Below are 25,499 nucleotides of genomic sequence, written 5' to 3' on the forward strand. Positions count from 1 at the left end.
TCTGGTGCAAGCAGGCTCGTCTTTTATTCCTGCTGCACATGACCGCGTTGCCAGAGGGCAACAGGAATCACCCACAGCTTATATTTATCCACACGAGGTTTGTGGTAGGAGACAGCTAGGCAGGAAAATAAGTGAAATAACCTGCCATGAGAGTGTAGCTATCAAATGTAAATTTAATATAATATAATCTTCAAATGTATGCTAACCAGCTGAGGGCTCTAGCAAATTATTTCTCACAAACCTCTAAGTATACATTTGCATGCACTTTGACTGTGCTGCTTACTCTTTAAATAGATTGATGCCTTAGAAATTGTAAAAGTAAGATTTTTCTCAAAGCACCTTATTAAGGAACTTTCAAAATGCAAATGATTTGAAAGTGGGAAGTGTCCTGACAACTGGTGGTAACAAGGCTAAGCGCTGTCCCATTTTCTCCCATGTTGGATAACCAGGGTTTTTTGGGGGGGGCTGGATCCTGGCCTGGCTCTAATCAAGAATTTACAGACTCTCGGAATATGTATCACATATGAGTATGACAAGGGGCCCACGAGAAGGAAACAATTAAAAGGGTGTCCTTCGAGGACAGGGGCCTGTCGACTAGGTCACCCTCAGTGTGCTCTGGCAGACAGAGAACAGCAATAGAAGAGGGGTAGAAAGGGCCCCTCCGGAGACTAGTGGTAGGAAATGTCAGGGGAGAGATGGAGCAGGCAGGATGCAAAGCAGGAGTTTGAACAATGAAGGCGAAAATGTGGCCTTTCAAAGGTGTGAAATTCGGCCTCTAGCGGTGAGTTAAATGTGCGTAAGATGCGCTTTTTATGTAGTGCGATGGCAGCATTGATTTGTGTCACAAGGAAAATCTAATTTTATAGTCATCTTTGAGTCTCTAGGCAACCCAGAATATTAGAGAAACAAACACAGGTAGGTCAAATACTACGAACAGAACAAGATTGGGTGCAGACAGGATTCTGATACAGGCCGAATACATTTCACAAGAAAATCCTGAGTGTCCCAACACTTCATTGATTGTAAAACTTTTTTCCAAAACGATTAAAATTACTTGAATTCAGTGGGCCGGTGCTTAGACATGCATTCTGTTCTGCAGAGATTTTTGCTACCTACCATGGTATTTATCTTTTTATTCCCAATTCTGTGGAGCAGTATGTTTTAAATGGAGTAGGCACTTAATAATTACTTGTTAAAAGGATGGATGAGTGAGTGACCCATGTTCGTTGCACTAGGGTTTGATCTGTATTACAAAATGAAACTTTGTACTTTTCCTCATTTTCCTGTGTGATTACTTGTGTCAGCCTCATTTTCATTCACACCACAAAGACTAGCAGAGCTTCTGAAAATGAGCATCAGATGCTTGCTGTGTGTCCACGGGTGGCTTCTCCTGCATGTTGCGTGGCCTGGTGTACTGAGTGGCACTTACTTGGTCTTTCTAAGGACAGTGTCTCATGATTCGGGATAGTAGACAGCACCCCGTTCACTACAAAGAGCGTGGGTGATGGTACACACGGTCAGGGTCTGGGAGAGGTGGAGAAATAGCAGGTAGGTGACAAAGGTGTCAAGAGTCAGATGGACTCCAGTTCATTTGCTTTTGTGATTTCTGTTTATATTCTTGTGGCTGCACATACAAGCAGGAGAGGAGGTGGAAAGCTAAGATCTCCTTAAGAGGAGGAGTGCTTAGCTTTTCATTACAAGTTAAGAATGAGTTTCTCAGGTTTTATTGTGATTGATGAAACTCTTTAGCACTCGCAAGAACAGAGTTGAGAAAATGTGCAACAAATGAAAATGGGTGAGGATGGGGTATAATTCAGAGGGAACGCAGAGTGAGGCCTCAAAGGCGCCTTTTCTCCATGTCAGACTGCCTTGGTTTTGCTCTCTGGCCAGGCTATGCAGAGAGATCATCCAGAAAGTTTTGCCTGGGTCCCGTGGCTTTTGCTTACTCTGCATCTCACTTATTTCAGCTAACTGTGCAATCATGATTCTGTTAGGAAATCTGAATCACTGTTCAGTACTCTTTGGCTAAGACTAATTTTTTATCATGAGGGACCCATGCAATCACATACACACACATTGTTTTGTTTGCTTGTTTTTTGGAGGAAGAGAAGCTATGAATAGTTTTATTTCAAAAACCATCTTTTACTATTTGTCTTTTTTGGATTTAACGGGTTGTTTCCAAAATAATTTACTCACTGACTTAGTTTTCCTCCAAACCAATTTACATATACAGATATAACAACTCAAGTCCAAATTCAATAGTAAATACTACTTAATACTATAAATACTATAAAATACTATTTTCAACTCACAATTATCAGCCATCTAGACTCTGATATCCTGATGAGGTTCTACCATGATAGATAATATATTTCATTTATCACTTAAAAATCTTTTTTTTTTTTTTAAATTACAATTGACATACATTTTTATATTAGTTTCAGGTGTATACCCCAGTGATTAGACATTATATAACTTACTGAGTGATCATCCCAATAAATCCTACACCCATCCAGCACCATGCCTAGTTATTAGAATATTATTGACTACATTCTCTATGCTATATTTTGTATCCCCGTGACTATTCTGTAACAACTGATTTATAATTCTTAATCCCTTCACCTTTTTCATTCATCCTCCCAACCCCCCTCCCATCTGGCAACCAACAAAAAATTCCCTGTGTCTATGAGCCTGTTTCAGTTCTGCTTATTCATTTAAAAAAAAAAAAAAGTATCTTTACTGACTTCAGAGAAAGGAAGGGAGAGGGAGAGAGAGAGATAGAAACATCAATGATGAGAGAGTTGTCATTGATCTGCTGCCTCCTTCATGCCCCCGACTGGGGATCGAGCCTGTAACCCAGGCATGTGCCCTGACCGGGAATCGAACCACAATCTCCTGGGTCCTAGGTCGATGCTCAACTGCTGAGTCATGCCCAGCTGGGCTGCTTATTCATTTTGTTTGTAGACTCAGTTGTTCATAGATATGTATTTATTGCCATTTTATTGTTCATATTTTTATATTCTTTTCTTCTAAAATAAGACCCTTTAACATTTCCTGTAGTGCTGGTCTGGTGGTGATGAACTCCTTTAGCTTTTTCTTGTCTATGAAGCTCTTTATCTGACCTTCAGTTCTAAATGATAGCTTTGCTGGGTAGAGCAATCTTGGTTGTAGTTCCATGTTCTTCATCACTTTGAATATTTCTTGCCACTCCCTTCTGGCCTGCAAAGTTTCTGTTGAGAAATCAGTTGACAGTCTTATGGGAGCTCCCTTGTAGGTAACTAACTGCTTTTCTCTTGCTGTTTTTAAGATTCTCTCTTTGTCTTTAACCTTTGGCATTTTAATTATGATGTGTCTTGGGGTGGGCCTCTTTACATTCATCTTGTTTGAGATGCTCTGCACTTTCTGGACTTGTAAGTCTATTTCCTTCACCAATTTAGGGAAGTTTTCTGTCATTATTTTTTCAAATAGCTTTTCAATTTCTTGCTCTCTCTTTTTCTCTGGCAGTCCCATGATGCGAATGTTGGTGCTCTTGAAGTTGTCCCTTACACTATCCTCATTTTTTAAAAAAATTCTATTTTCTTTTTGCTCTTCTGATTGGGTGTTTTTGTTTCCTCATATTCCAAATCACTGATCTGGTTCTTGGCTCCATCTACTCTACTGTTGATTCCCTGTAAATCATTCTTCATTGCAGTTAGTGTAGCCTTCATTTCTGACTGGTATTTTTTAGTGCTGTTGAGGTTCTTACTAGCCTCACTGAGCATTGTTATAACCAGTGTTTTGAACTTTGCATCCACTTTGTTTAGTTATTTTTCTGGAGTTTTGTTCTGTTCTTTTATTTGGGACATGTTTCCTTGTCTTGTCCTTTTGGCAGCCTCCCAGTGTTTGTTTCTATGTATTAGGTAGAGCTGCTATGTCTTGTAGGCTTGGTAGAGTGGCCCAATGTGGTAGGTGTTATGTAGGGCCCAGTGGCTCAGCCTTTCTGATCACCCAAGCTGGGCACTCGAAGTGCACCACCCTCCTTTTGTAGTTGAGTCTTGATTGCTGTTGGCATGTCAATGGGAGAGATTTACCCCCAGGCAGATCAGCCGTGACCACTGACCTCTGACCACCATGGAGGATCAGCTGTGCAGGGGCCCACCCCATAGGGCAGGACTTACTTTAGCAGGGTGCTGGTACCCCCTGAGCCTGCCCCTTGAGTGTGTCACTTGTGAAGGTGGTTTGACATGATTTGAACCTGTCCACTGGGTACACTGGCTCTGGGGCCTCCCGGGAGATGCAGGCCTGTGTTCTGTCTGGGGCCACCTGACATGAGCTACAAAGTGATCTGCAGATGGCTGCTACCTTTGCTGGGCTTTGAAATGCCCAGGACAGGCCAAGCTGTGAACTAAAGCTGGCTGCTGCTAGTGCCGGGCCTGGGGCCACTCAGTGAGAGGTACAGGGCATGCTGAGGCCAGATGCTGCTTGTTTGAGAGATTTTAGGAAAATATTGCAGATGATATTTCTATAAGTCCATTTGGTCAGCAAAGTCTATCTTAATTTTTCACAGAATTTAATTATGAGAATATCAAGAATTAGGACTCCATTTCTAACAGACTGAATATATGAGAAAGGGCAAAACTAATTACTTGGCATGGATTCCTAGCATTTCGAACAAGTTGCAATATGAGAAAATTAGAGATTTTTCAAAAGGATGGGTGTGATTGTCCTCTGACACTTGGCGCAGTAGGGATGTTTTCAAAAGGAAAAACTTTGGATAGCACTTAGGAACTTGGGAAAATATATGGTACACCACCATGTGGGATGATAGACTTAACGGGCTGACAACACACTGGAGTGTGGCGGGACAGTCTGGTCTGCTGTATCCCCCTTTGATAGACAGGGATGTGTTTCTGACTATTATTAATCTTCTCAATACCATTTTCTCTTTTTTAATAGTTATTTTGAGGCCAATCAATTGCTTGAATTAAAGGGTTATGAATCTTAAACTATTACCCAGGAGAAAACTTAGTAACAAAATGTAGCTTCTAAAAAGCATGATAAAGAAAATGAATCTTCACTTATTATCACTTCAGTCTTAGGATATCCTGGTAAGCATTAAAAATGTTATTCAAAATTAATCAAAAGGCCAGTTTGAAAGGACAGGTTAAGTTTAATACGGAAATACACATCCCACGCCAACTCCGAGTACAAATGTTGAAGCCTGTCTTTGCTCCTTTTGACCTCCAGGTGGTGCTATTTACCTAGACATGGAAAGCAGGCGCCCAGCCCCATTTCATTGCCTTAGATTCATAGCTGGGCTTTTAAAATAATTTCTGTTTCTACAGATGTGTTCTTTTAAATGGTCAGTAAATTTTTATAACCACTATTTGAAAAATTGCAAGATTATTGTGATTTGTGCTTCCTAGACATGAGTATTTCTTTATGTCTGGGACACACCCAGAGCAGATGTTTACATTTGTTCATGGGTCCCACCTTTTCTACTCTTTCCTGTTTCTTAGAGCCCAGGCTCAGCCACAAACATTTGGGCTGTCATTAGAAGTCATCCAAGCCCCTTAAAACACTTCTGTGACTTAAAAACAGATTTCTAGTTCAGTTAAGGCAATTTAACTCTATAGGCTTCTGAGTAAATACCATCCTTACAGAAATGTTTTTATTCCCCAAACCAATGAGTGTTCCTAGCAGACCTGACCTGTTTTTCGGTGAGGGAGCTTGTCAGACACCAGAAATGTTTTGATTGTTTGAGGTCACCTTGACAATGACATCCTAGAGCCCAAGCCAAATTTCTCAGTGTTCTTAGGAAAAAACTGAGAACGAGTCAGGGACAATTTCTTTGCATTGTGATAGACTTTAGTGCCAGGAATCCTGGGGAATTCATTCCACAGTGTGGAGCTAGGGTGGAAGTGAGTGGTATCAATGTTATCAGCGAGGTTTGGAATACTTAAGATTGGCTTTAAAAAAATAACCAACTAACACACTTTTCTTGTTCTTTTCTCTCTTTTTCTTCCTTTTTTTGTTGCCACAAGGGGTTTGTAAACAAGCTGGATGAATTCATTCAATGGTTAAACGAAGCCATGGAAACCACTGAGAATTGGACACCCCCTAAAGCAGAGACGGATGGCCTCAAACTGTACCTGGAGACACACCTGGTAGGCGAGATTGTGTTGCTTTTGCTGTTAGTAATGGAAGGATTTTTGTGCACTGCTTGTTTGTTTGTGGAGAATATCAGTTTTATTATCAGAAGTCATTATATGGCACTGAAACCAAGTTTTAATGGGATAAACTGCACAGCTGAAAACTTATAGGCATTTCAAATAAAACTATGACATCTAAATCCTTCACACTTCAAGCTATTTTTTCAAAACTTTTTCCAGAAAGGTTAAGTAATTATTTTTAAAATACCTTAGAAAATTTTATTAGACCCTGATTCTCTAAAGCAAGGACTGAAGGTTTTCCCCTTCTTAAAAAAATATAAATGAAAGAGATTATTTTGATGACCATTCTAAGCTTTCTAGAATTCTTGTAAAATTAATGAACCTCTCATTATCAAGAGGGTCTACTTTATCTGTTCTACACTGGGTTATTTTAATAAAATATTTAAAACGATGATCTCCATCATTTTTGCTGCTCTGTGGGTTTTCGGCATATAATTAATACAACTGTCATTACACTGGTCCCTGTGCCGAGGGAAAGGCATGGAGGGGACGTGGAAAACGCTCGGACGAATGTGCTTCTGAATGTGTTAGAAGCAAGAATTATAGACTGGGGGACATCTGATGAACCTCACGAGGTTTTTCCTGAATGCTTCAAAGGGCCGATATCAATTACGAAGGGGTGGGAACCAAGTGGTGGAGTGTGATAGAGCATGAAGGAAAAGCACGTTGTCATAGGAAATGAAAATCCGAGCTTTAAGGACCTCATCTTTATTCCTTTCACCGATAGCATAAAATTGACAAAGGCAGTGAACACGAATCCTAGGGTACCCAACTGTGGGCTTGATTTTCTGCCCCTCTCACACACTCAGAATGTGGATTGAATAAGCGTTGCGCGAGAGTCCCGTGTGTGACCGTTCACAGGGTTGCAGGCCTCTCCCTGTGTTATGAGAGAAAGAGAGGGAGACGGGGAGGGGGGAGAGGGCTTCAGTTCTTTGGTGTTTGTGTTTTGTAGTGTTTTATATCATTGCAAGAAAATGTTTCAAAATCCTATTGCTGCATGCAAACGGTCTTGTGGATGGTAAAGAATGGCAGAACTGTGTGGCAGAGAATGAGTGTATTGCTACCCTTTTTAGAGACCTGGGTTGATGGTGTGTAAAGATGCCAGTAACCCATCTTTCAGCAGATGAGTAGATAGAACAGCTGTGGTACATTTACACCATGGAATACTACTCGTCCGTAAAAAGGAAGAAAATCTTACCCTTTGAGACAGCATGGATGGACTTGGAGAGCATTATGCTAAGTGAAATAAGCCAGTCAGAGAAAGACAAGTACCCATATGACTGCACTCATATGTAGAATTTAATGAACAGAACTAACAGGCAAAATAGAGACAGACTCATAGATAGAGAGCAAACTGACGGCTCTGGTTGGCGGTGGTGGTGTTGGGGGGAGGGTGGGGAAGGACTGAGCAAAGAAGAGAAAAAAGAGATAAAAATGCCAGTAACCTTAAACACCTTTCTTGTATGTGGGTTTTAAAACACTGCCCTCAATACTCAATTCCTTGTTGAGTAGAGCATTGCTTTTTTAAAAAGAGGGCATTTCATAATAGCAAGATAAAGATATTCAGTGCTTTATAATGTAAATTGTATTAATTAGAATGTCAACTTTTCACTGGCATTGTTCTGACAGAAATTGTAATCTGTGTTTAAACAGGAGTATATGAACTTTATTTCACATCAAGTGTGCTGTCTTAATTTCTCTTGATTTAATATTTTATGGGAAACACACGTTGAGTTTTTGAGGTCCCCGAGGGCATAGGGACATAAAGAGTGCTTCAACTCTTCGTTGAACACCAGGCTAAGAGGTGTGAACTGAGGTCTCTCTCCTTTGTGGGAGTTGAGTGACAGGGCCTCTTTATAACCAGTGTCCCCTTCTCAAACCTGGATCACAGATTCCTTACTTAGCAGCCTGTGTTGGCCTCTGCCTCATTCTAGCCCAACACTATCCCCTAGACGTTTCTGCGATGATGGGATATTTCATATTGCATTGTTCAGGGTGGGAGCCACTAACCACATCTCTCTAGTGAGCGCATGGCTTACCTGGCCAGAGCAACTGAGGAAATGAATTTTCAATTCGAATTAACTTACATTTAAATGTAAATTTCCAAACGTGGCTTGTGACTACTGTCTTCCAGCCCTATAAATAGCAGGACTCCTTATAGCTGACCATAACAACTTGCAGACATCCTTACTTGCCACAGAATGACATCTCATCCAAAAAGTGGAAACCATTATCCCCTTGTTCTGGATCTCTCCATTAGATCCACAGCAGAGAGCCCTTCCTAAACTGTTTATCTCTTAAAGAATAAACTTGTTTTTGCCTAAAAAGCAACACTTTCTTGAACCAGCTTTCTCCATCTGCATGTTTGATGGTCCTGGTTTGACTAGGGACAACATAGGAACAGCTTCTTCATCTGCTGTGCAAATAGTCAGGGAGTATGGCTTCCAGTTCCGTTCACTGACGTTGGCTCACAATTGCGAATTTCACTTCTGAAATTATGAATGATGCTGTCAGTTACTAAAGACCTCCTGTGTGTGGATTGCCGCTGAGTGATAGCTAAGGACAGTGACTGAGTCACTGCTATGTTGTGTGCTGTGCCTGTTACTCTAGATACAGCCTATGGCCTAAACATCTTTAAACTCAGAGCTACTACTCTGTGTCCCTGAGGACAAGTGTCTACATTGTCTTCTGTCAATATTGTCAGGTGTGTTTTTTTAATTTTAATTTTTTTATTTGAAATATGTCTTTGTTGATTTCAGAGAGAAAAGGGGAAAGGGAGAGAGAGATAGAAACATCAATGATGAGAGAGTCATTGATCAGCTGCCTCCTTCACACCCCTACTGGGGATCGAGCCCGCAACCCGGGCATGTGCCCTGACCGGGAATAGAATCCAGATCTCCTGGCTCTTAGGTCGCTGAGTCATACTGGCTGGGTTAGTATTTTTTATTGTATTTCCTTACTGTGGTCCAAGTTAATATTAAGTTATTCTACTCAAAAGAAGACAAATAAAACCTACCTTATCATAAAGTCGGTATACAACTAAGCCTACAGATTTATATTCCTCACTTCACCCTGCCTAAGTCATTGCTGTTCCTTAATGAGTGAGCAAGAGGTACTTGCAAGATTATTTAGCATGCAGAGATAGCTTCATGAGTTTCTTTAAACATCTCTATAGATTCTATAATTTACATTAAATCAAATGATGTGCCAGCCCCTGAGTTCAGCATCTCCTCTGGCTTAATAATGTAAGAAAGCTGGCACCCTGCTATGTTTATTGTAAAGAAAAACAAATATAAAAACAATAACAAAAGTTGTACACTTATATTTGGATACTTAATTCAATTATTTTCCATGACGGTAACCAAGGGTTTTTACCAACACAAATCAATTAAAGCTTCACAATACCTGTATGAGAGATGTGAAGGAGCTTTATTTTAACTGTAAAAAGCGCTGTGAAATTACGATGATACATCAATGATTTTCCTTGATAATTAATCATCTGCTTGCAACCTGGATGCTCCTTTCAGAGATACAATTCCTATCTTCCTAGAAAATGACATTTTCAGGAAAATGTCATTCTAGAAAGGTATTTTGTGAATATTGAACATATTGAACATTCATCTTCTTTGAAAACCACTTTTAAATAGCACTGTATACATATGTTCTTAGATGGACTCCCTTCTTCCTCACCCTGTCCACTTTTCTTAAATAGCTGTATTGAGGTATATTTGACATACAATAAATTGTGTCTACTTAAAGTACACCATTTTACAGGTTTCCACAAACTGACAAATATATATGCCCATGAAACCATCACCACCATCAACACAATGAACATGTCCATCACCTCCAAAAGCGTCCTCACGATCCTTTGTAATTCTTCCCTTCCTTCCTGCTGGCTTTTCTCCCATCTCTCAGCAGTCAGATCTGCTTTCTGTTACTATTAGATGTTTTTGTGCTTTTGGAACTTTACATCAATGGAATCAAACAATATGTACTCTCTCTTTTTGGGGGGCAGTTCTCTAGTTTCTTTCACCTGGCACACTTATTTTGTTGTTGCATGTTTTAACTGTTCACTCATTTTTATTGCTGAGTAATATTCCGTTGCATAGATATACCACAATATATTTACCCACTTACGTGTTGCTGGACATTTAAATTGTTTCCCTCACCATCTTTCTTATTGGCTAAAGAGGCAAAAGTCAGCAAAAACTGCGTTTGAGTAGAAGCATCATAAGTAGTCCTTGGCAGACTATTTAGATATTTTTCCCTTTAAGAAGATTTATAGTCTTCAGAGTTAGAGTGCTTATGAGTAAAGCAGCAACTTCTCCCACTAAAGATTTTAGTTCATGTCCCTTTGCTCCTGAGGAGATACCAGGGATTTCAGACCTAAGGAAGATGACCATGGATTAAATGTAGTCATCTATAGACCCAGAAATGGTGAATGTAATGCAAGATTGAGCAGTAAACTTCTTGTAGGATAAGCAAAGTACTGTTCAGATCATGGAGAAAAAAGTTTTATTGGTTCTTCTTGGAGGGTAGGGAAAGCTCAAAGAGGTAATTTGATGTTCACCTCACAGGCCGTATGTGGTCTGTTGGATAGACAGGGAAGGAGAGCAGATGGGAGGAAATTTTATGGGCAAGTAAGGGAGGTGCAGTGAGCCATCTGGTGTGGCTGAGACTGAGTTGGAGTTTTGCAGGTTGGGACTGGGTGGTAAAGGAGCCTGTCTATTTACTGGACTGAGCTTTTCTCTGGGGCAATGGGAACTCATTGAAGGTTTGATTTTATTTTGAGACGGGAGTGACATGAATCAGCCACCAGCTCCATGGGGGTGGGGTCCAGGGCTTACACGAGAGGATAACTAAGGGCATAATGGACCATGGCTAGAGTTCGGCTTTGGGAGGGTGTGCTGGGACAGGCAGTACCTTGTGAGTTTCTTTAAATGCATTTTTTGACTAACTAATGTATGGATATAACTCACAATTCTAACGGTAAAGAAGGGAAGGGACTATAAAAACGTAGAGTCAAAAGTAAGCCTCCCACCTTTATCGCCCCGATTACTGGTTCTCCTCCCTTCGGGCGCCACTGTTCCACGTTTCCTTATACCCTTCCAGGGTGATTTCAGGTATTTGAAAAAAATGCGTATGTGTACTGTACTTTGTTCCCTTAATTTATATTATCAGTAATTCAAAATCAGTGTAGAGCTGCATCATCCTTTCGAGTGGTTGCCATGACTTGTGTAACCAGCCCTTCTTGATAAAAACGTAGGTCGTTTGCCCTTGTTTTCAGTTATAAACAGTGTTTCAGTGAATATCCTTGGGTGTTCACCGTCTTGCATAGCGTAAGTATATCCTTAGAATAAATACCTTACATGTGCAGATTCTGGGGGAAAGATTATGCACATTTCACATTTTCACGCAGTGCCCGACTATCCTTGGTAGGGATTGCACACGTTTATACTCAGCTTGCGTGGGAACGCGCACGACTGCACTCCCCTGTTTTTGGAGAATGTGATCACATGGGTTGAGATCTGTCCCTTTGATAGTTACAGATGGCATTGCATTGTGGTTTAGCTTTTGTTTCTTACATTTTAAGTGGAGTTGAGCACCTCTTCATATTTTTAGGAATCATTTGTATTTCTTTTCTGAGAGCCATCTGCACATGTTCTTAGCCTGTTTTTCTGTTGGATCATTGGCCTTTTGCTTCAGGATTTATGGGAGCTTTTTATATATGAAGGAAATGAGTCCCTTGTCTGTGATATGCGTAGAAAATGCTTTTAAAAGAAACTATTTTGGGGATTTGGTTCCAAAAGAACATGGGTATCTCAGTCCTTTGAGGAATCTGGGGTTAGGCAGACCCAAAGGCCAGGCTGGTAAGCATGTAACAGGTCTCTCCCCTTAATTCCAGTCCTGCTAGACCAGTATTTTCTAGGGAGTTTGCTTACTTGTCATGGGTGGAACAAGCCAGGGAGGCTATTGCTGAATGAGTGGATTAAATGATATCTGAGCAGTGAGAGAAATGGAGAGGATGTGGGCCAGGGGTAGCTGTGAGGTAGATAAGAAGAGAGTAGAGGAAATGGTACGTATACGAGAAATCACTTGGCCTGGCCCTGCCAAGGCCTCACCAAAGAGAAGCAGTTCCAGCCATTGCATTAGGGGTCAGTTCATTAAATGTTTGACCAAATATAGCAGGCTGCTTTTTAAGTTGACCGTTTTGTATGGCCCTCGAATGATGTTATAAATATCCAAATGGCCCTTGGCAGAAAAAAGGTTCCCCACCCCTGGATTAGAGAGAGAGGGACAGATTGGAGAGACATGTCCACAGTCCTCTTTTTGATGCATTCTCTTGTCTAGTCAGAAATCTCACTACCAATTTCTGCTTCCCCTTCCCTGGTTGCCCCCAAGGCTACTGACGTCCTTGAGAATAGCACAGGAAGACCTGCTGCCCCATAGCTGACAGATCTGACCAAGGCTTGATGTATGGAAGGGTATAGAACTTGGCTGAGAGCTTCTCTGACTGTGTGTGGAGTGGACCAGAGCTCCAGGGCCATGCTAGGGGGGTGTGAAAACAGGGAATGGGAAAGTTACACTGTATTTACATTGAAAAGAGGGAGCAGATATTACAAGAGCTTAGTGACCATCGGGGGCTTGTGCTGAAGGCAGAGCAGACTTTGTCTTTCACACAACTGTGGCAATTATGGGACTCTAGTTAAAGAAAAACATTAAATTATACTCACTGAAAAAAATTCAAACTGTATAAAAGGGCATAAAATTCAAAGTGAAAAGAGTACCCTCCCTTGGGTAACCAACATAAATGGTTTGTTTTATATCCTTTTGGACCTTTTTGTGTAAAAGTGCATACAGTTTAATGATTTTTGATTCATATCATCTATACTTTTCAGTGACTTTTTTTTGCATCTAAACATATCTAAGATATCCTTCTGTTAGTACATGAATATCTACTGCACATTTGCAGCTTCTTAATATTTTATTGTGTGGATGTGCTAATGTTTATTTAATCATTCCCATGATGATGGCTATTTAAGCTGCCTCCTTATTTATGTTTTTGCAAATAATACTATGATGAACATCCAGGTTGTTTTAACGCTAACTGACTGTCTTTTCTTGGTCCCATTGGTTGTCTACAGCAGCAACTCAAGGCTTGCATGTAATGAGAGTCTGTGATACTCCAGGGACAGCCTTTGTGATAGGTCCTAAAAAGCGATTTAGGGTCCATGTTTGTGTGTGTACAGGGTTTGTGTTTGTGTTTATAGCGGTAGCTTTTAAAGCCCGCCTTCCAGAACTTTGTTCTTCATGTTAGGACTGGTACCTGCAATTTGAGGTGACTACCATAAGGTGGCGGAGAAGCACCAAAATCCCACAGGCAGTGCTGAGAACCTGGGTACCCCTGAAGGGTTTGAAAAATTTTCCTGATTGTGTCATCACCCTAAGTACTTACAAAAGCAGATTGGATTAAACTAATAATGCATCTGATTAACAAAATCTCAGGACAGATATTTTCATGCATTTATCATCTATGTTTAGATGTTCATGTTATATCATATTTTTTATGAAAATAGCTTTCATTTGTATCTTAAAATATATATATATTTCTCACAGTATTTAGCCATACACGTAGAGTTCCTCAAATACATTCAGTTGTTGTTTTCCTTTCGCTTGCCTTTCTATCGCCACCTCTGCTCCAGCTTTCATCTTTTGAAGTTAAAACGGGTTTTCTTTTCCCCATTTCCTGGTGCCCACCTCTTCCTGCCCACCTTTCGCTGCTGAGATGATACCCAGGCCTGGCCCAAGCAGGTTGAGCTTCACAAGACCAGCGGCCGTGTGGCTGTACCACTCTGCTAAGGGAGGCAGTCGCCAGACTTCAAAAGCCTGAGCTGTGTGTTTGTCTGTCACCTCCCTCGGCCTCACTAAGCAGGGCTGGGGCCTCCTTGGAGCTGTGAAGTTGCACTTGCTTGTCCCCCTTAATTTCCATTGGTTTAATTAGAGTCTCTGAGAGTTTAGTAGGGAGCATTACTTTTCTCTGGGGGATTTACGATGCTCAGCCCCTAGCCTGGAGTTCCTTCCTTTGGAGACCTGAGGATGGAAAGGTCTGTTGGGAATTTATAGCTCGCAGGCATTTTGAGGTGGATGTGTGGGGATGGAAGGTTCCTTTTGGACATGTGAAAGTCCTAGGCCACATTTGTTTACTCAAATGATTCTACTTCTGTGTCTCTATGAGGCAAACAGTGTTGTCTTCCCCTTTCAGTTAAAAAGGATCCTGCCTGACCAGGTGTGGCTCAGCAGTTGAGCACTGACCTAGGATCCAGGAGATCTTGGTTCTATTCCTGGTCAGGGCACATACCGGGATGCAGGCTCGATCCCCAGTCAGGGACGTGCAGGAGGCAGCCGATCAATGACTCTCTCATCATTGACGTTTCTATCTCTCTCCCTCTCCCTTCCTCTCTCTGAAATCAATAAAGATATACTGAAAGAAAAAAAAAGGATCCCTGCACTATTCAAAGCACTTGGGAATATGCTTTTTGTCTGATTCAGTTTATTATTGGGCCATAATATTCAGCAGTTCTGATTGTTTTGAAAATTGTTGGTGCTAATTTATTACTTTGTACTAACTTATCACTTTATTTAGTATTTTTTAAAGGATGTAATGAATGCTTTAAATTAGAATGCCAGGGAAACACTGCATTTATTAAATACTTCCATTAGGGCGGGGCTATGCTAAGCACTGAAGAGAGAGTTTGCGGACTGGCCTTGCACTCTGAGGGTCCAGCACAGGCAAAAAGCACACTGTATGGACAGGAGCCTGTGCATGACCTGACTCACACAAGCCAGGGCTGTCACCTACCACCTCATTCCCTGTGCAAACTCCACTGCAGATCCCACTTATCTACAGCTTTACATGGAATTTTGGAATCTTGAAACAATTCATTTGGTATAAATGATATTAAGGTAAAAGTTTCAGGCCTGAAACAGATCTTTACATTAGCCAGAAAAATGCCTGTCATATCTACTGAAGGTTATTGTAAAGATCAAAGAAACACATTATATGTGAGGATGCTTTGTTCACTTGAGGGGAGTTGCACACATCTTCCTTAGAAACCTGACAACACGTGGTATGAGAAGCTCAGGTGATCCTAGAGATGTTGAATTTCTCCCCACTCACCCCTTCTCTGAACGACTCACCTGTAACTGTCACCTACTTGAGGGGCAGCTTGTGTCTCTTTGGTGTCTTGTCTGATACCCACCTTGTTCATACACAATAGTTACTAAAGATATCTGCTAAATGAATGAATGAGCATTTGTAAAAGCAGTGTTGCAACTATTACAGACAGGAAATTATAACTAATATCATAAATCATCAAACAATAATTGAGAATGTCTGCAAGTTAAATTATTTCCTCTGTTATTTTCAAACCAAAATGGACTCTGGTCACAGAGCGTTCTGGGTATTGCATGGTATATTTGTAACAAGAAAAACATCTATAAAGGAGGAAGAAGGAATGCTTCCTTCTGTTGTCAGGATGTAATTCATCCCCTATGGCGGAGAACACAAGGAAAGTAAAAATGCGAACTCAGGTATTAGAAAGGTTAAAAAAATTCCACAGGTTAACATTACCATTTCAAACCTGAAGACTATATGACTAGACAGGATGTTAATGACTTGACATTAGAAAATTTATTAAATTTATTTATAAAGCAGTTTGGTTTCTCCTTTCAAATGCATGAAGCATGTGGGAGTTGGAATAGATCTGCCCCAGGCTGCCAAACAAATTTTAATGGAACTGGAGTCCTTCAGGGATTGTCCTAAATCCACATAATATTCTTAAGTCCTGGTTTATGCACTGGGACCTGTATATTAGCAGATGTATGTGTGAATAATATACTTGTATTCATCCATCACCTTGGTGACTCCACCTCTGTAGGGGCTGTTGCACATCAATTATTCCACCACAGGGGGTACAGAGAGATTTGGGCCAGCATTGACCTCCTTTTCGATCAGGGCGTCAGAGCGCTGTGTTCTGGAAGTCAAATGGTCCCTTTAGACAGAACCTCTGTTTGAGAATCATTGGGCCTGATGTGGCCGTGCTGGGAAGTCAATGTGATTACCTGTGTCAGGTGTGGGGGCAGCATTCAGAAAAACAAATGGAAATTTGCTCACTAAGGGGCACCATTATCATTCAGGATCTCTCCCATCTATTTAATTATTGCATAAAATATTAACAAAGTCAACGTTAGGAAACTACATTTACCTTCCATGCAAAAATGCTCAACTGTTTGTTTGAAAGAAATTATGATTTTTTGAAAGAGCTAAATTCATATTTCAAATGCTCGGAAATGTTTTTATTATGTGAGGTTTCAGAAAGAAAGTCTCCTTAGGAAAAATGAGGATTTTTGTCTTTTTATCTTAGTGCCTTTTTTTTCAATGAAAATAAAATTTTTATAATGCTTCTCTCTTTTTAAAAACATGTTTTTATTGATTTCAGAGAGAGAGAGAAACATGGGTGTGAGAGAGAAACATCAATTGGTTGCCTCCAGTACGCACCCCGACCAGAGATGGAACCTGGGTATGCGCCCTGACTGGAAATTGAACTGGTGACCTTTTGGTGCACCGATGACACTCAGCCAACTGAGCCCACAGGCCAGGGCTTATGCTTATGTTTTTATCGTAAACTTGGAACCTTTCTGAAGAGTATATAGTACTTTTAGATTTTTTTAAGCTTCTGATATTAAACCTGGAGGTGTGTTGCATATTGTCATAATTGATAAATCAGTGACAAATGTAGCCACTTTATTTTGTTGGGGAGATACAAAGTTGTGATGGTGGCCGACCATTTATTTAATTATGTGGTAAGTACCATATGATGAGAGAGTAAAGTTAAATTGATGATTTGGGCTATCTCAGCCAGATCATGGCAATTACACCAGGATCATCTAAGTGTAATTGGCAAGTAATTTTGTAAGTGAAGGAACATGACAGCTCATTTACATGGTGTTCACTGAGTAAAATTTGGGGACATTTATCAACCACCTCCAAGTGAAGCACGATTGCACCAATATTTCCCAAAATTCTGTGGGCAGTTTGAAAGCTCCCTGGAAGGTTTTTGGAATGAATCTCTGTTCATTTGCTCTCTGAATGTTTGTTAGGTGTTTGTTGGGCACCAGGCACTGTCCTAGGCACTAAGAATACGAAAATGAGTGATTAGCTCTACTCTCAAGGAACCCATGGAGGGGATTCAGACACATCATCAATAGTTACACAACAGTGTAGTAGGCAGAGATGTGAGCTCTGCACAGGTGCTATGGATGCTGAGGAGGGGGGACTTGGAACATGGAAGATGGTCAGGGAAAACTTGCTAGAGAGGCTGACACCTGAGATGAATTTTAAAGAATGAAGCAGGGCTGTCCTGGCCGGGTGGCTCAGTGGCTTGGAGCATGGTTCAGTACACCAAAAGGTGGTGGTTCAATTCCTGGCCAGGACACATACCTAGGTTGTAGATTCCATCCCTATTCGAGGAGCATAGGAGAGGCAACCGATCAATGTTTCTCTGTCTCTGTCTCTCTCTCCATTTTTCTCTCTCTCAAAATCAATAAAATCATATCCTCGGGTGAGAATTAAAAAAAGAAAAAAAGAATGAAGCAGAGCTGGGCCGGGGGAGGGGAGGCGGCTTTCCAGGCAGAGGTGCAAGAACAGAATCTTGGAAGAGCAAGGTGACTGGTATGAGCTAGAAACTTGAAGCAGCTCGTGCACATTTTCAGGCCGACCTGGGGCCTGAGGAGCAGCCCTGGCTGGGGTCTTAGGGGCCCTGGAGCTCATGCCAGAGGCGGCCCTTATTCTCCAACCTCGGGAAGCCGGGGAGGGCTTTAAGAAGAGGAGCGTCTTTTTCAGAGTTGTTTTGTAGACAGACCATTCTGGGTAGCAAATGTTTTTATTGGGCTATTAGGCTATCCCGGGCTCTGTTCTACAGATATCAAGGCGTTTCATCCTCACAGTAACCCCCTGAAGTTGATACTAGCATCTCCCCCTTTTTACAGGCGAAGGAACTGAATATACAGTAGTTGCTCAGAGCTGCACAGCAGGTGACGGAGGAGCCAGGACTTAACCCTGGTTGTCCGTCTCCAGAGCCCACGCTTGTCACCATCATCCTACACCATGTCTAGCCCCTTGACGCAATCAGCCAGATCTCCCTGTTTATAAAGATGCACACTCCCCACCTACCCACTGGACTGTGAGCTCTGTGGGGTCAGGGACTGTATTTAGCTTGTTCACCCCATTCTGCCAGCCATGGACAATGTCTGCGCCGTCACAGGTGTGCCACAAATGGGGAATAAATGTAGTTTTGAGGGGGTCATGACTGGAGGCTGTCCAAGGCATCCTGGCAAGGGGTGAGGAGGAGGGCCTGAATCTGCGGCCTGGTTAGCCAGTAGGGAGGGGTGAGGGTGGAGAGACAAATGGGCAGGCCTTGGGGCTGATCGGAGGTGTGGATTCTGTTGGTGTTTTCTTACAGTGTTTCTAACTCCTGCTCCTACCTGAGAGATGACTTGGCCAAAGAATCAGAGCCAGAGGGAAGCTCATACCGCTTTCCACAGAACTCTTAAATTCCAGGGGAGAAATGGGGGCTCAAGATGAGGAGATAGATAAAACTTACCTGGAGATAGTTAAAAATGGGATGAACACCTCTGCCTGGGCTTGTTGAGAGTCAGGGCTGCCCTGGGGTGGGCGAGTGGTTAGATGGCCTTGGGGATTCCTACGCCTTTGAAAATTTTCAGGTTTAGAATTAAATAAAAATTCTCCCCAGCCACCCATCCTTAATTGCCTGGCTTAAGATAAAATCACAGTGTCCGAGGACTGGAAAATATTGAGTCCAAATGCCTGGACTGTAGTAAGGAAACAGAGAGGTTAGCCGACACGCCCAGGGGCGCACACTTGAAGCAGATGCTAGACCCTGACCCTCGGCCCGCGGTGCCTGCTCCCTCTTCCCTGAACCTCAGGTAGCAGCTCCTGTGTGTTGGTGCCTCCGGCGGGCAGGCCTGGGCTGGGAAGTGCCACAGAGCCAGAGAGAACCTGGTGTCTGCACTGGGGAGTTCAGAGAGCCTCCACAGTAAGTGGCACTTGTCACCTAAGAATGCCATATAGTACCACCATTTACTACATAGAACATTTGGAGAATAGAGAAAATGAATTTAAAAGTTCATGATAATTTTTGTTGAGGCCAATTCATTGCTGGCATTGCTTCACTGCTTTACAGTCATTGTCTCTAACTCTGACAACAACCCAGGAGTTAGTGGTGTTTTCACTTCGTGTTTCAGAAAGCTAAGGCCCTGAGAGCTCGTTCCGTCAGACCAGACCATGTTAGCTCCAGGTCCTACCCTACACAGGGGAAGTTAACATTTTGCTGTATTTCCCTACAGTCTTCTTTTTTACATGCTGGGACGATTCATTTACATAGCTATAATTTTATCATAGATACAATTGTGAACCTTCATCTTTGGCTTATAATGTATTCTATGTATTTTTTATGTGCTTTTATAGTCTTCATTTTAATGGCTATATGTCTTATCAAGTTTTAGTAAACAAAGAAACATTTACTAATAAAAATCTTGGCACATATGGCATTCGGAAGGTATATTTTATATTTTGAGTACCATCTGACCATTTTCCACAGATGGCACTGGGGAGGGGAGAAGGAGACTGCCAGGCACTGCACGGGGACCGGGGGTCATGGCTTTCTTCCCCATCCAGGGACCCCTGGGAATGCAGGAGGGTGCAGGCACAGCTCAGAGTGGAGCCTCGGCAGAGACGGCCTGAGGCAGGTAGCAGGTGACTTTTCAATCCTCTGCTTTCCTGACTAAACATATGTTCTTCTCCCTCCCTTGTAAAAAAAGCAAGTTTTCATTTTCTTAGGGTAGTAAAAATCTTTTGTGTGAAGAAAAAGTGTCATCAAGTGCCTTATTCATCAGCGTCTATACTATCTCCTTAAAATGACAGTGGGAGTAAAAGTTCATCAGTTCAATACGTCTTTCACTTTTGGAGACTCCTGACTAATAACCTCTGGTATTTATCATCAGAACAGCCAAAGAGCTAAATTCTGGCACATGCTGTTCTCACGCACTGAGAAGAGCTTAAAAAGACAAAAGATGTTCTCCATTTTTCCTTCTTCCATTCATTTAGAAGAAAAAGCCTATCTTTTTTTAATTAAAAAAAATATGAGCATGCAGAAACATCTGGCCTATATTACCATAGCAGCCTCCTAAATGGCCTCCCAGTCTCCAGTCTGCCCTTTTAAAATCAACGCTACACAACAGCCAGAAAGAATTTTCTAGAACACAGTCCTGCACCAGTCACTCACCTGCACTGTTGCATCTTCTTTCATGTCTCTTTCGTGGTTCTTTGAGTTGTGTAGTCACAGCTCCACTGCCCTGTTTGCACCTGTCCCAGTCACACCATGCTGCAGTGTGGCTCCCTGACTGCTACAGTGAAGGCCGTCTGAGGCCTGCATGCCAGTGGGCTCCCCTGGCACCTGCCCAGAACCTATCACACTCACATGGAGTATGGCCCGCAGTCTTGTTTATACTTGGCCGGCATGATACTTTAGTTTAAAAAAAAAATTAAATTTCATTAGGCAGGGCATAACATTGTTCAGTCTGTTTAAGGCCCCACCGCTGTCTATTACACACCAAACCCTAATTACACATGTACTCTATGCTGGGTCCTATGAGGCTACTTGCTCTCTTATTTTACCCAACAGACTATAAGCTGCATGTGCCAAGATTTTGTATTAACTCTGTATCTATAGGCCTGGCAGAGACTGCTCAATAAATATCTATTGAATTAACCTGTGCTTTTTAAAAAAGCAAAAAAAAGACTCAATTAACTCTTTTTAGCTTTTCTGTTCACAAACATCGTAAAACTCAGGGACCTCATTCGACCCAGCAGATGCTGTGTTCTGTGGGGATGAATGAAATTCTGTGTTTGTGATATGATGCTGCTAAGACTGAGCTGCTTTGGATCTTTAAGCCTTTGAATGTGATTATGGTCTTTCCCGCCATTTCTTGTACAAGGATATCCATATCTATTCTTATGACCCCTCATGAGAGTTGTTCTTCACATTTGTCATAGTTTTGTCCATCGAGGCACACATTTCCTTGGTTTCATTTCATATCCACATGACCTCCACACTCCCATCAAACCGGGATCTTCAGAAACTTGAATGGAATAGGATTTTATCTGCTTTGTAAGGTTTGACCATGATATGAGTACAGTCCTCGTGATTACTTGAATTTGGATCCTGCCAAGGAGTAATATACCCGGATCTGTACAAGCTGGTGAGGCTGGAGGTGGCAGTAATGGAACTATCCATTGGTCAACCACAGATGTGTCATCTTTTTGGTAATCGAGTCCTTTTCTTGGTCACTGTATTTCCCATTTTCTTAGTTTTCTCTTTTAGACGTTCACTTACATGCTGCTTTCAAGACATTAAAAAGATAAGGTGTCCCACAAGACACAGTTTACTCATATTTATGGAATTTCACATCATCAGGGACACAGGTCAGTGGTTCCTGGCCATGGAATGTTGTCGCCATAAATTAAATCTCCAGAAAACGACCCGCATCTCGGGGAGCACTATGGGTGTTTCAGAGGGACTATATACCATGAGGCATTGGTGAGGAAATGTGTTAGTAGCACAAGAATCAAGTCCAAGTTCAAGGAAGAGAAAAAGAAAACCCTTTTTCTAAGCTTCCTACCCTAGGAATGGGAGGGGGGTTACAGTGGGGAGAGCTTATCACAGAATCCTTGAGCAGCCAGAAATTTCATTGACGATTTTGTTAATGTGCCTGCCCAGCTGCCTTCTCGTAGGCCCATAGTGGATTCCTCAGCTGATATCATTAATGCGTAATGGGTGCACCTGAAAATCAAGCACTACTGTACCATTTGGGTAATAGTTATATTAAATGGTTCTTTCCTACAGCATCAAGCTTATCAGCTTATCTTTTTCCTAATAATGAATACCTCATCTTTTCCAATTTCCTAATCAAATGCTTCCACATCATCTTGAGGCAGAATCAGATCCCGCTGCATCCAGTCTATACTCTTGGCCGCGACTGTGTCAAATTATGCAACCTACTCGCCGGTCCTTAGGTTCTGTTCCGCTCCGAGACATAGGCCTGCTGCACCTCTCCCGAACCTCGTGATCACCAGCCGCTCAGCACAAGTCTGTTGTGAGTCAACAGAATCAAAGAGCGCATGAGGCTAAATTCACAGTCATGAGGAAATGTCTAGAATGGGTGTCTTCCTAGATTTTGGCACTATGGGGTTGATCTCCAGTGTTTTCCCTGTCCCCTTCCCTGAGACACAAGTGTCCCTCGTTTTGCGTGGCATTACTTCAGATCTGAGGCTTTCCACTGCAGGGGCAAAAAGTGCATGCAGCCCTGTTTTGGCTGTAAAATAATAGATATTTCATTTTTCATAGATATTATGTTATATGGATTGACCAGAAGCATCAGGCGGCTTTCCATACATTGTCATAGTTTATCTTCTTCCACCAAATACCTATAACTGAAAGAAGAAAATACAAGAAATAGTGAACAACCCTTCGGGAAACCTAATACTGTCTCTTCCTGTCATATTTGGCTGGAACTTTGCTGTTTCACATGCCTCTAGTCAGATGAATTTTGGAGTAATTTTATTTTATTTTTTTAGTAAAAATTCTTATCTTTATACCTCAAGGCCTGATCTGCCCCATCTCCTTCATTTGCAGCTGCTTTTGATTTTTGATGCTCTGCTTTGTCTTCTGAGCCTTGAAAAGACCCCTTTTCTCCACTAAGAAAAGGAGAGCCCAGACTAGCCACTGTGCATCCGCGGTGACTCGGCGCGCTTCCTTCTCCTAGTAACTGGTTCAGGTGCCCTTCAATGCCAGGGGCCATGCTCTGTATCCCCAGATTGCTATTACTTGACAAAGTGTACAGCATAGGCACAATGCATGGTTTATAAATGAATGAATGAATGAATGAATGAATGAATACCCAATTTCACAATTTATGGTTGTTTAACCTCTTTTGTGCAAATTGCATTCCAGCTGGGACTGTACCATCTTGAACTTCTGCAAATATTCCTTGTACTAAGTTCAGTGCAATGCATGTAGCTATGGCTCAATATTTAGGGAAAGCAAATATGCTGTATATTTTGGAGCCCTATCCCAGAGAAGCCAAAATTGGCATGCAGTATTTCAGAATCCATGCTCATTCAGTTAGTCAAGTGGAGGGATGCATTTCTATCCTGACAACTAACCATTGGTTGAACAGATTGGTTACTATGATTACTCTCCATCGGACCTCCTGTGGTTGGAAACCTTTATAACATTCCAGAGATGGAAAAATATTTGGAAAACCATCTGTGCTTCTTGAAATATTGAAATGGAAACCTTCACCTTCAAGAGTGCTACTGATACAGTTAAACAGATACCCACTGTTCCCACAAACATTTATCAAATATTTTGTATGTGACGTGAGTTGGAGATAAATGTGAAACTGGCAAGTCTTTCAAATTGCTTATAATTTGGTAGCCAAATACAGAAATAAAACAGAATACAGGATGATAAAGTCTACAGTAGAAGCAGGTATAAAGAGCAGAGATAATGGGGAGGGGGTATTAACTCTGTGAAAGGGTTAGGGAAGGGTTCCTGAAAGAAGTGCTCGAATTAGAATTCAGGCACGACAGCAGGTTTTGTTTTTGAATGATTATCATGAGTGAAAAATGCCCCTGCTATGCTTGCTTTATTAATTTATAAAGCAGTATCACATTATGACAAATAAACTTTTAAAAATCAAAGATTTGAAAAGTGTTCGACTCTCAATATAGCACCCGGATCCACCTTGATATTCTATGGTTTACAAGATATCTGAGAAACAGAGCCTAAGTCTGCTGTATTAATGGATTTATATATGTGCACATAACACTAACGTAATTTATGCTGCCAATTTTTTTATGGTTTCATAAATAGTACTATTACTAGCATTTTAAAAAGGGAAGAAAAGAACTCATATGTGCTAGTAGAAATTCAGTGTATTTTACAGAATACTGCTACTCTTGATATAGCCTATGGGACGTGGTTTTTCATGAAAACCCAGTGAACTTCTAGGTTTGTTAGTTGTTTCAAATAGATGCACTCTACTAACTTAATGGAAACACTTTGAGCCCAGATCCCAAATATCAGTAGCTTTTAGTATTGCAGATTAGTTTGTCCATGGAGTAACTTGGACTCTGTAGTTCCTGATAAAAAGTAATTTTGTATGGATGTTTTATATAAACTGCCTCACCAGGATTTGATGCTCATATCTTTCCCTTTTCCCTGCAGAGTTTTAAGTTGAATGTAGACAGTCATTGTGCTCTCAAGGAAGCTGTGGAGGAAGAAGGACACCAACTTCTCGAGCTTATTGCATCGCACAAAGCAGGTAAATCCTCCTGAAATATTGCAAGTCTTTATGTCTCCAGACTATTAAGAATGAAGAAGCATTGCTGTAAATTACTGCATATATTCCCCTCCTTATGTATTATTAATATTTACATTATCAGATTGACCTTCAAGATTTATAAATGTTTCATATACTGCATACAATGCTGTGATACTTATGAGATGAAATACTGCCTCCAAATGGTCTGTTCATTTTATTTTGGGCTTGCTGTTCGCCTGAGTTTCAATTGAAACCACATTCCTGAAAACTCCACATTGACATGCTTTTTGATGTAGGTGCTCTGGAAATAACGTTAAGATAATGAATGAGAATTGTGCATATAGTTATGATGCATATGCATTGAGGTACTTATAGATATCATTACAGATACCAGGCTGGCAGTCTTGAGATATCTGATTATTTCCCTGCCAATTCGCACACAAGAACGTTTTGCATGATCTTTGCTGGTCATTGCATTAGCAGAGTTTTGGCCTTACACCAATTCTTACCCCAGTTTTAATGTATTTATGAGGAACAGATTATAAATAAAAAATAGTTTTGTCATTTGGTTATACTTACCCTGGTAGTAAAAGACCATAAGACAGGATGAATTACAATTTGGCCCTTGCTTTGAGCTTACCACAGCTAAATAAAAAAAGAGCAGCATTAATCGGATGTGCTAATGCTAAAGACTGCAGTCTTAATTGTGGCCCATTTACTGTATTTCTCATCGAATTAGCTTACCTATTTCCATACATCTTTCTGATGATTATTAAGTCTCCACACAGATACACACGGGACCTTTTATTTGGAATGTGA

General features: G+C 41.3%; 1 protein-coding gene across 1 annotated transcript in view; it reads left to right on the top strand.

Moving 5' to 3' along the window:
• Positions 1 to 25,499, top strand: part of AKAP6 (A-kinase anchoring protein 6) — a 518,419-nt gene that overhangs the window by 288,132 nt on the left and 204,788 nt on the right. Inside the window, exons 6-7 of the mRNA XM_016209490.2 lie at positions 6,024 to 6,146; positions 24,584 to 24,680. Of these exons, the coding sequence (XP_016064976.2) occupies positions 6,024 to 6,146; positions 24,584 to 24,680 (220 nt within the window). The remainder of the gene's footprint in view (positions 1 to 6,023; positions 6,147 to 24,583; positions 24,681 to 25,499) is intronic.

Source organism: Miniopterus natalensis, chromosome 1 (genome assembly GCF_054644295.1).
Source record: "Miniopterus natalensis isolate mMinNat1 chromosome 1, mMinNat1.hap1, whole genome shotgun sequence".
Taxonomy (NCBI): Eukaryota; Metazoa; Chordata; class Mammalia; order Chiroptera; family Miniopteridae; genus Miniopterus; species Miniopterus natalensis.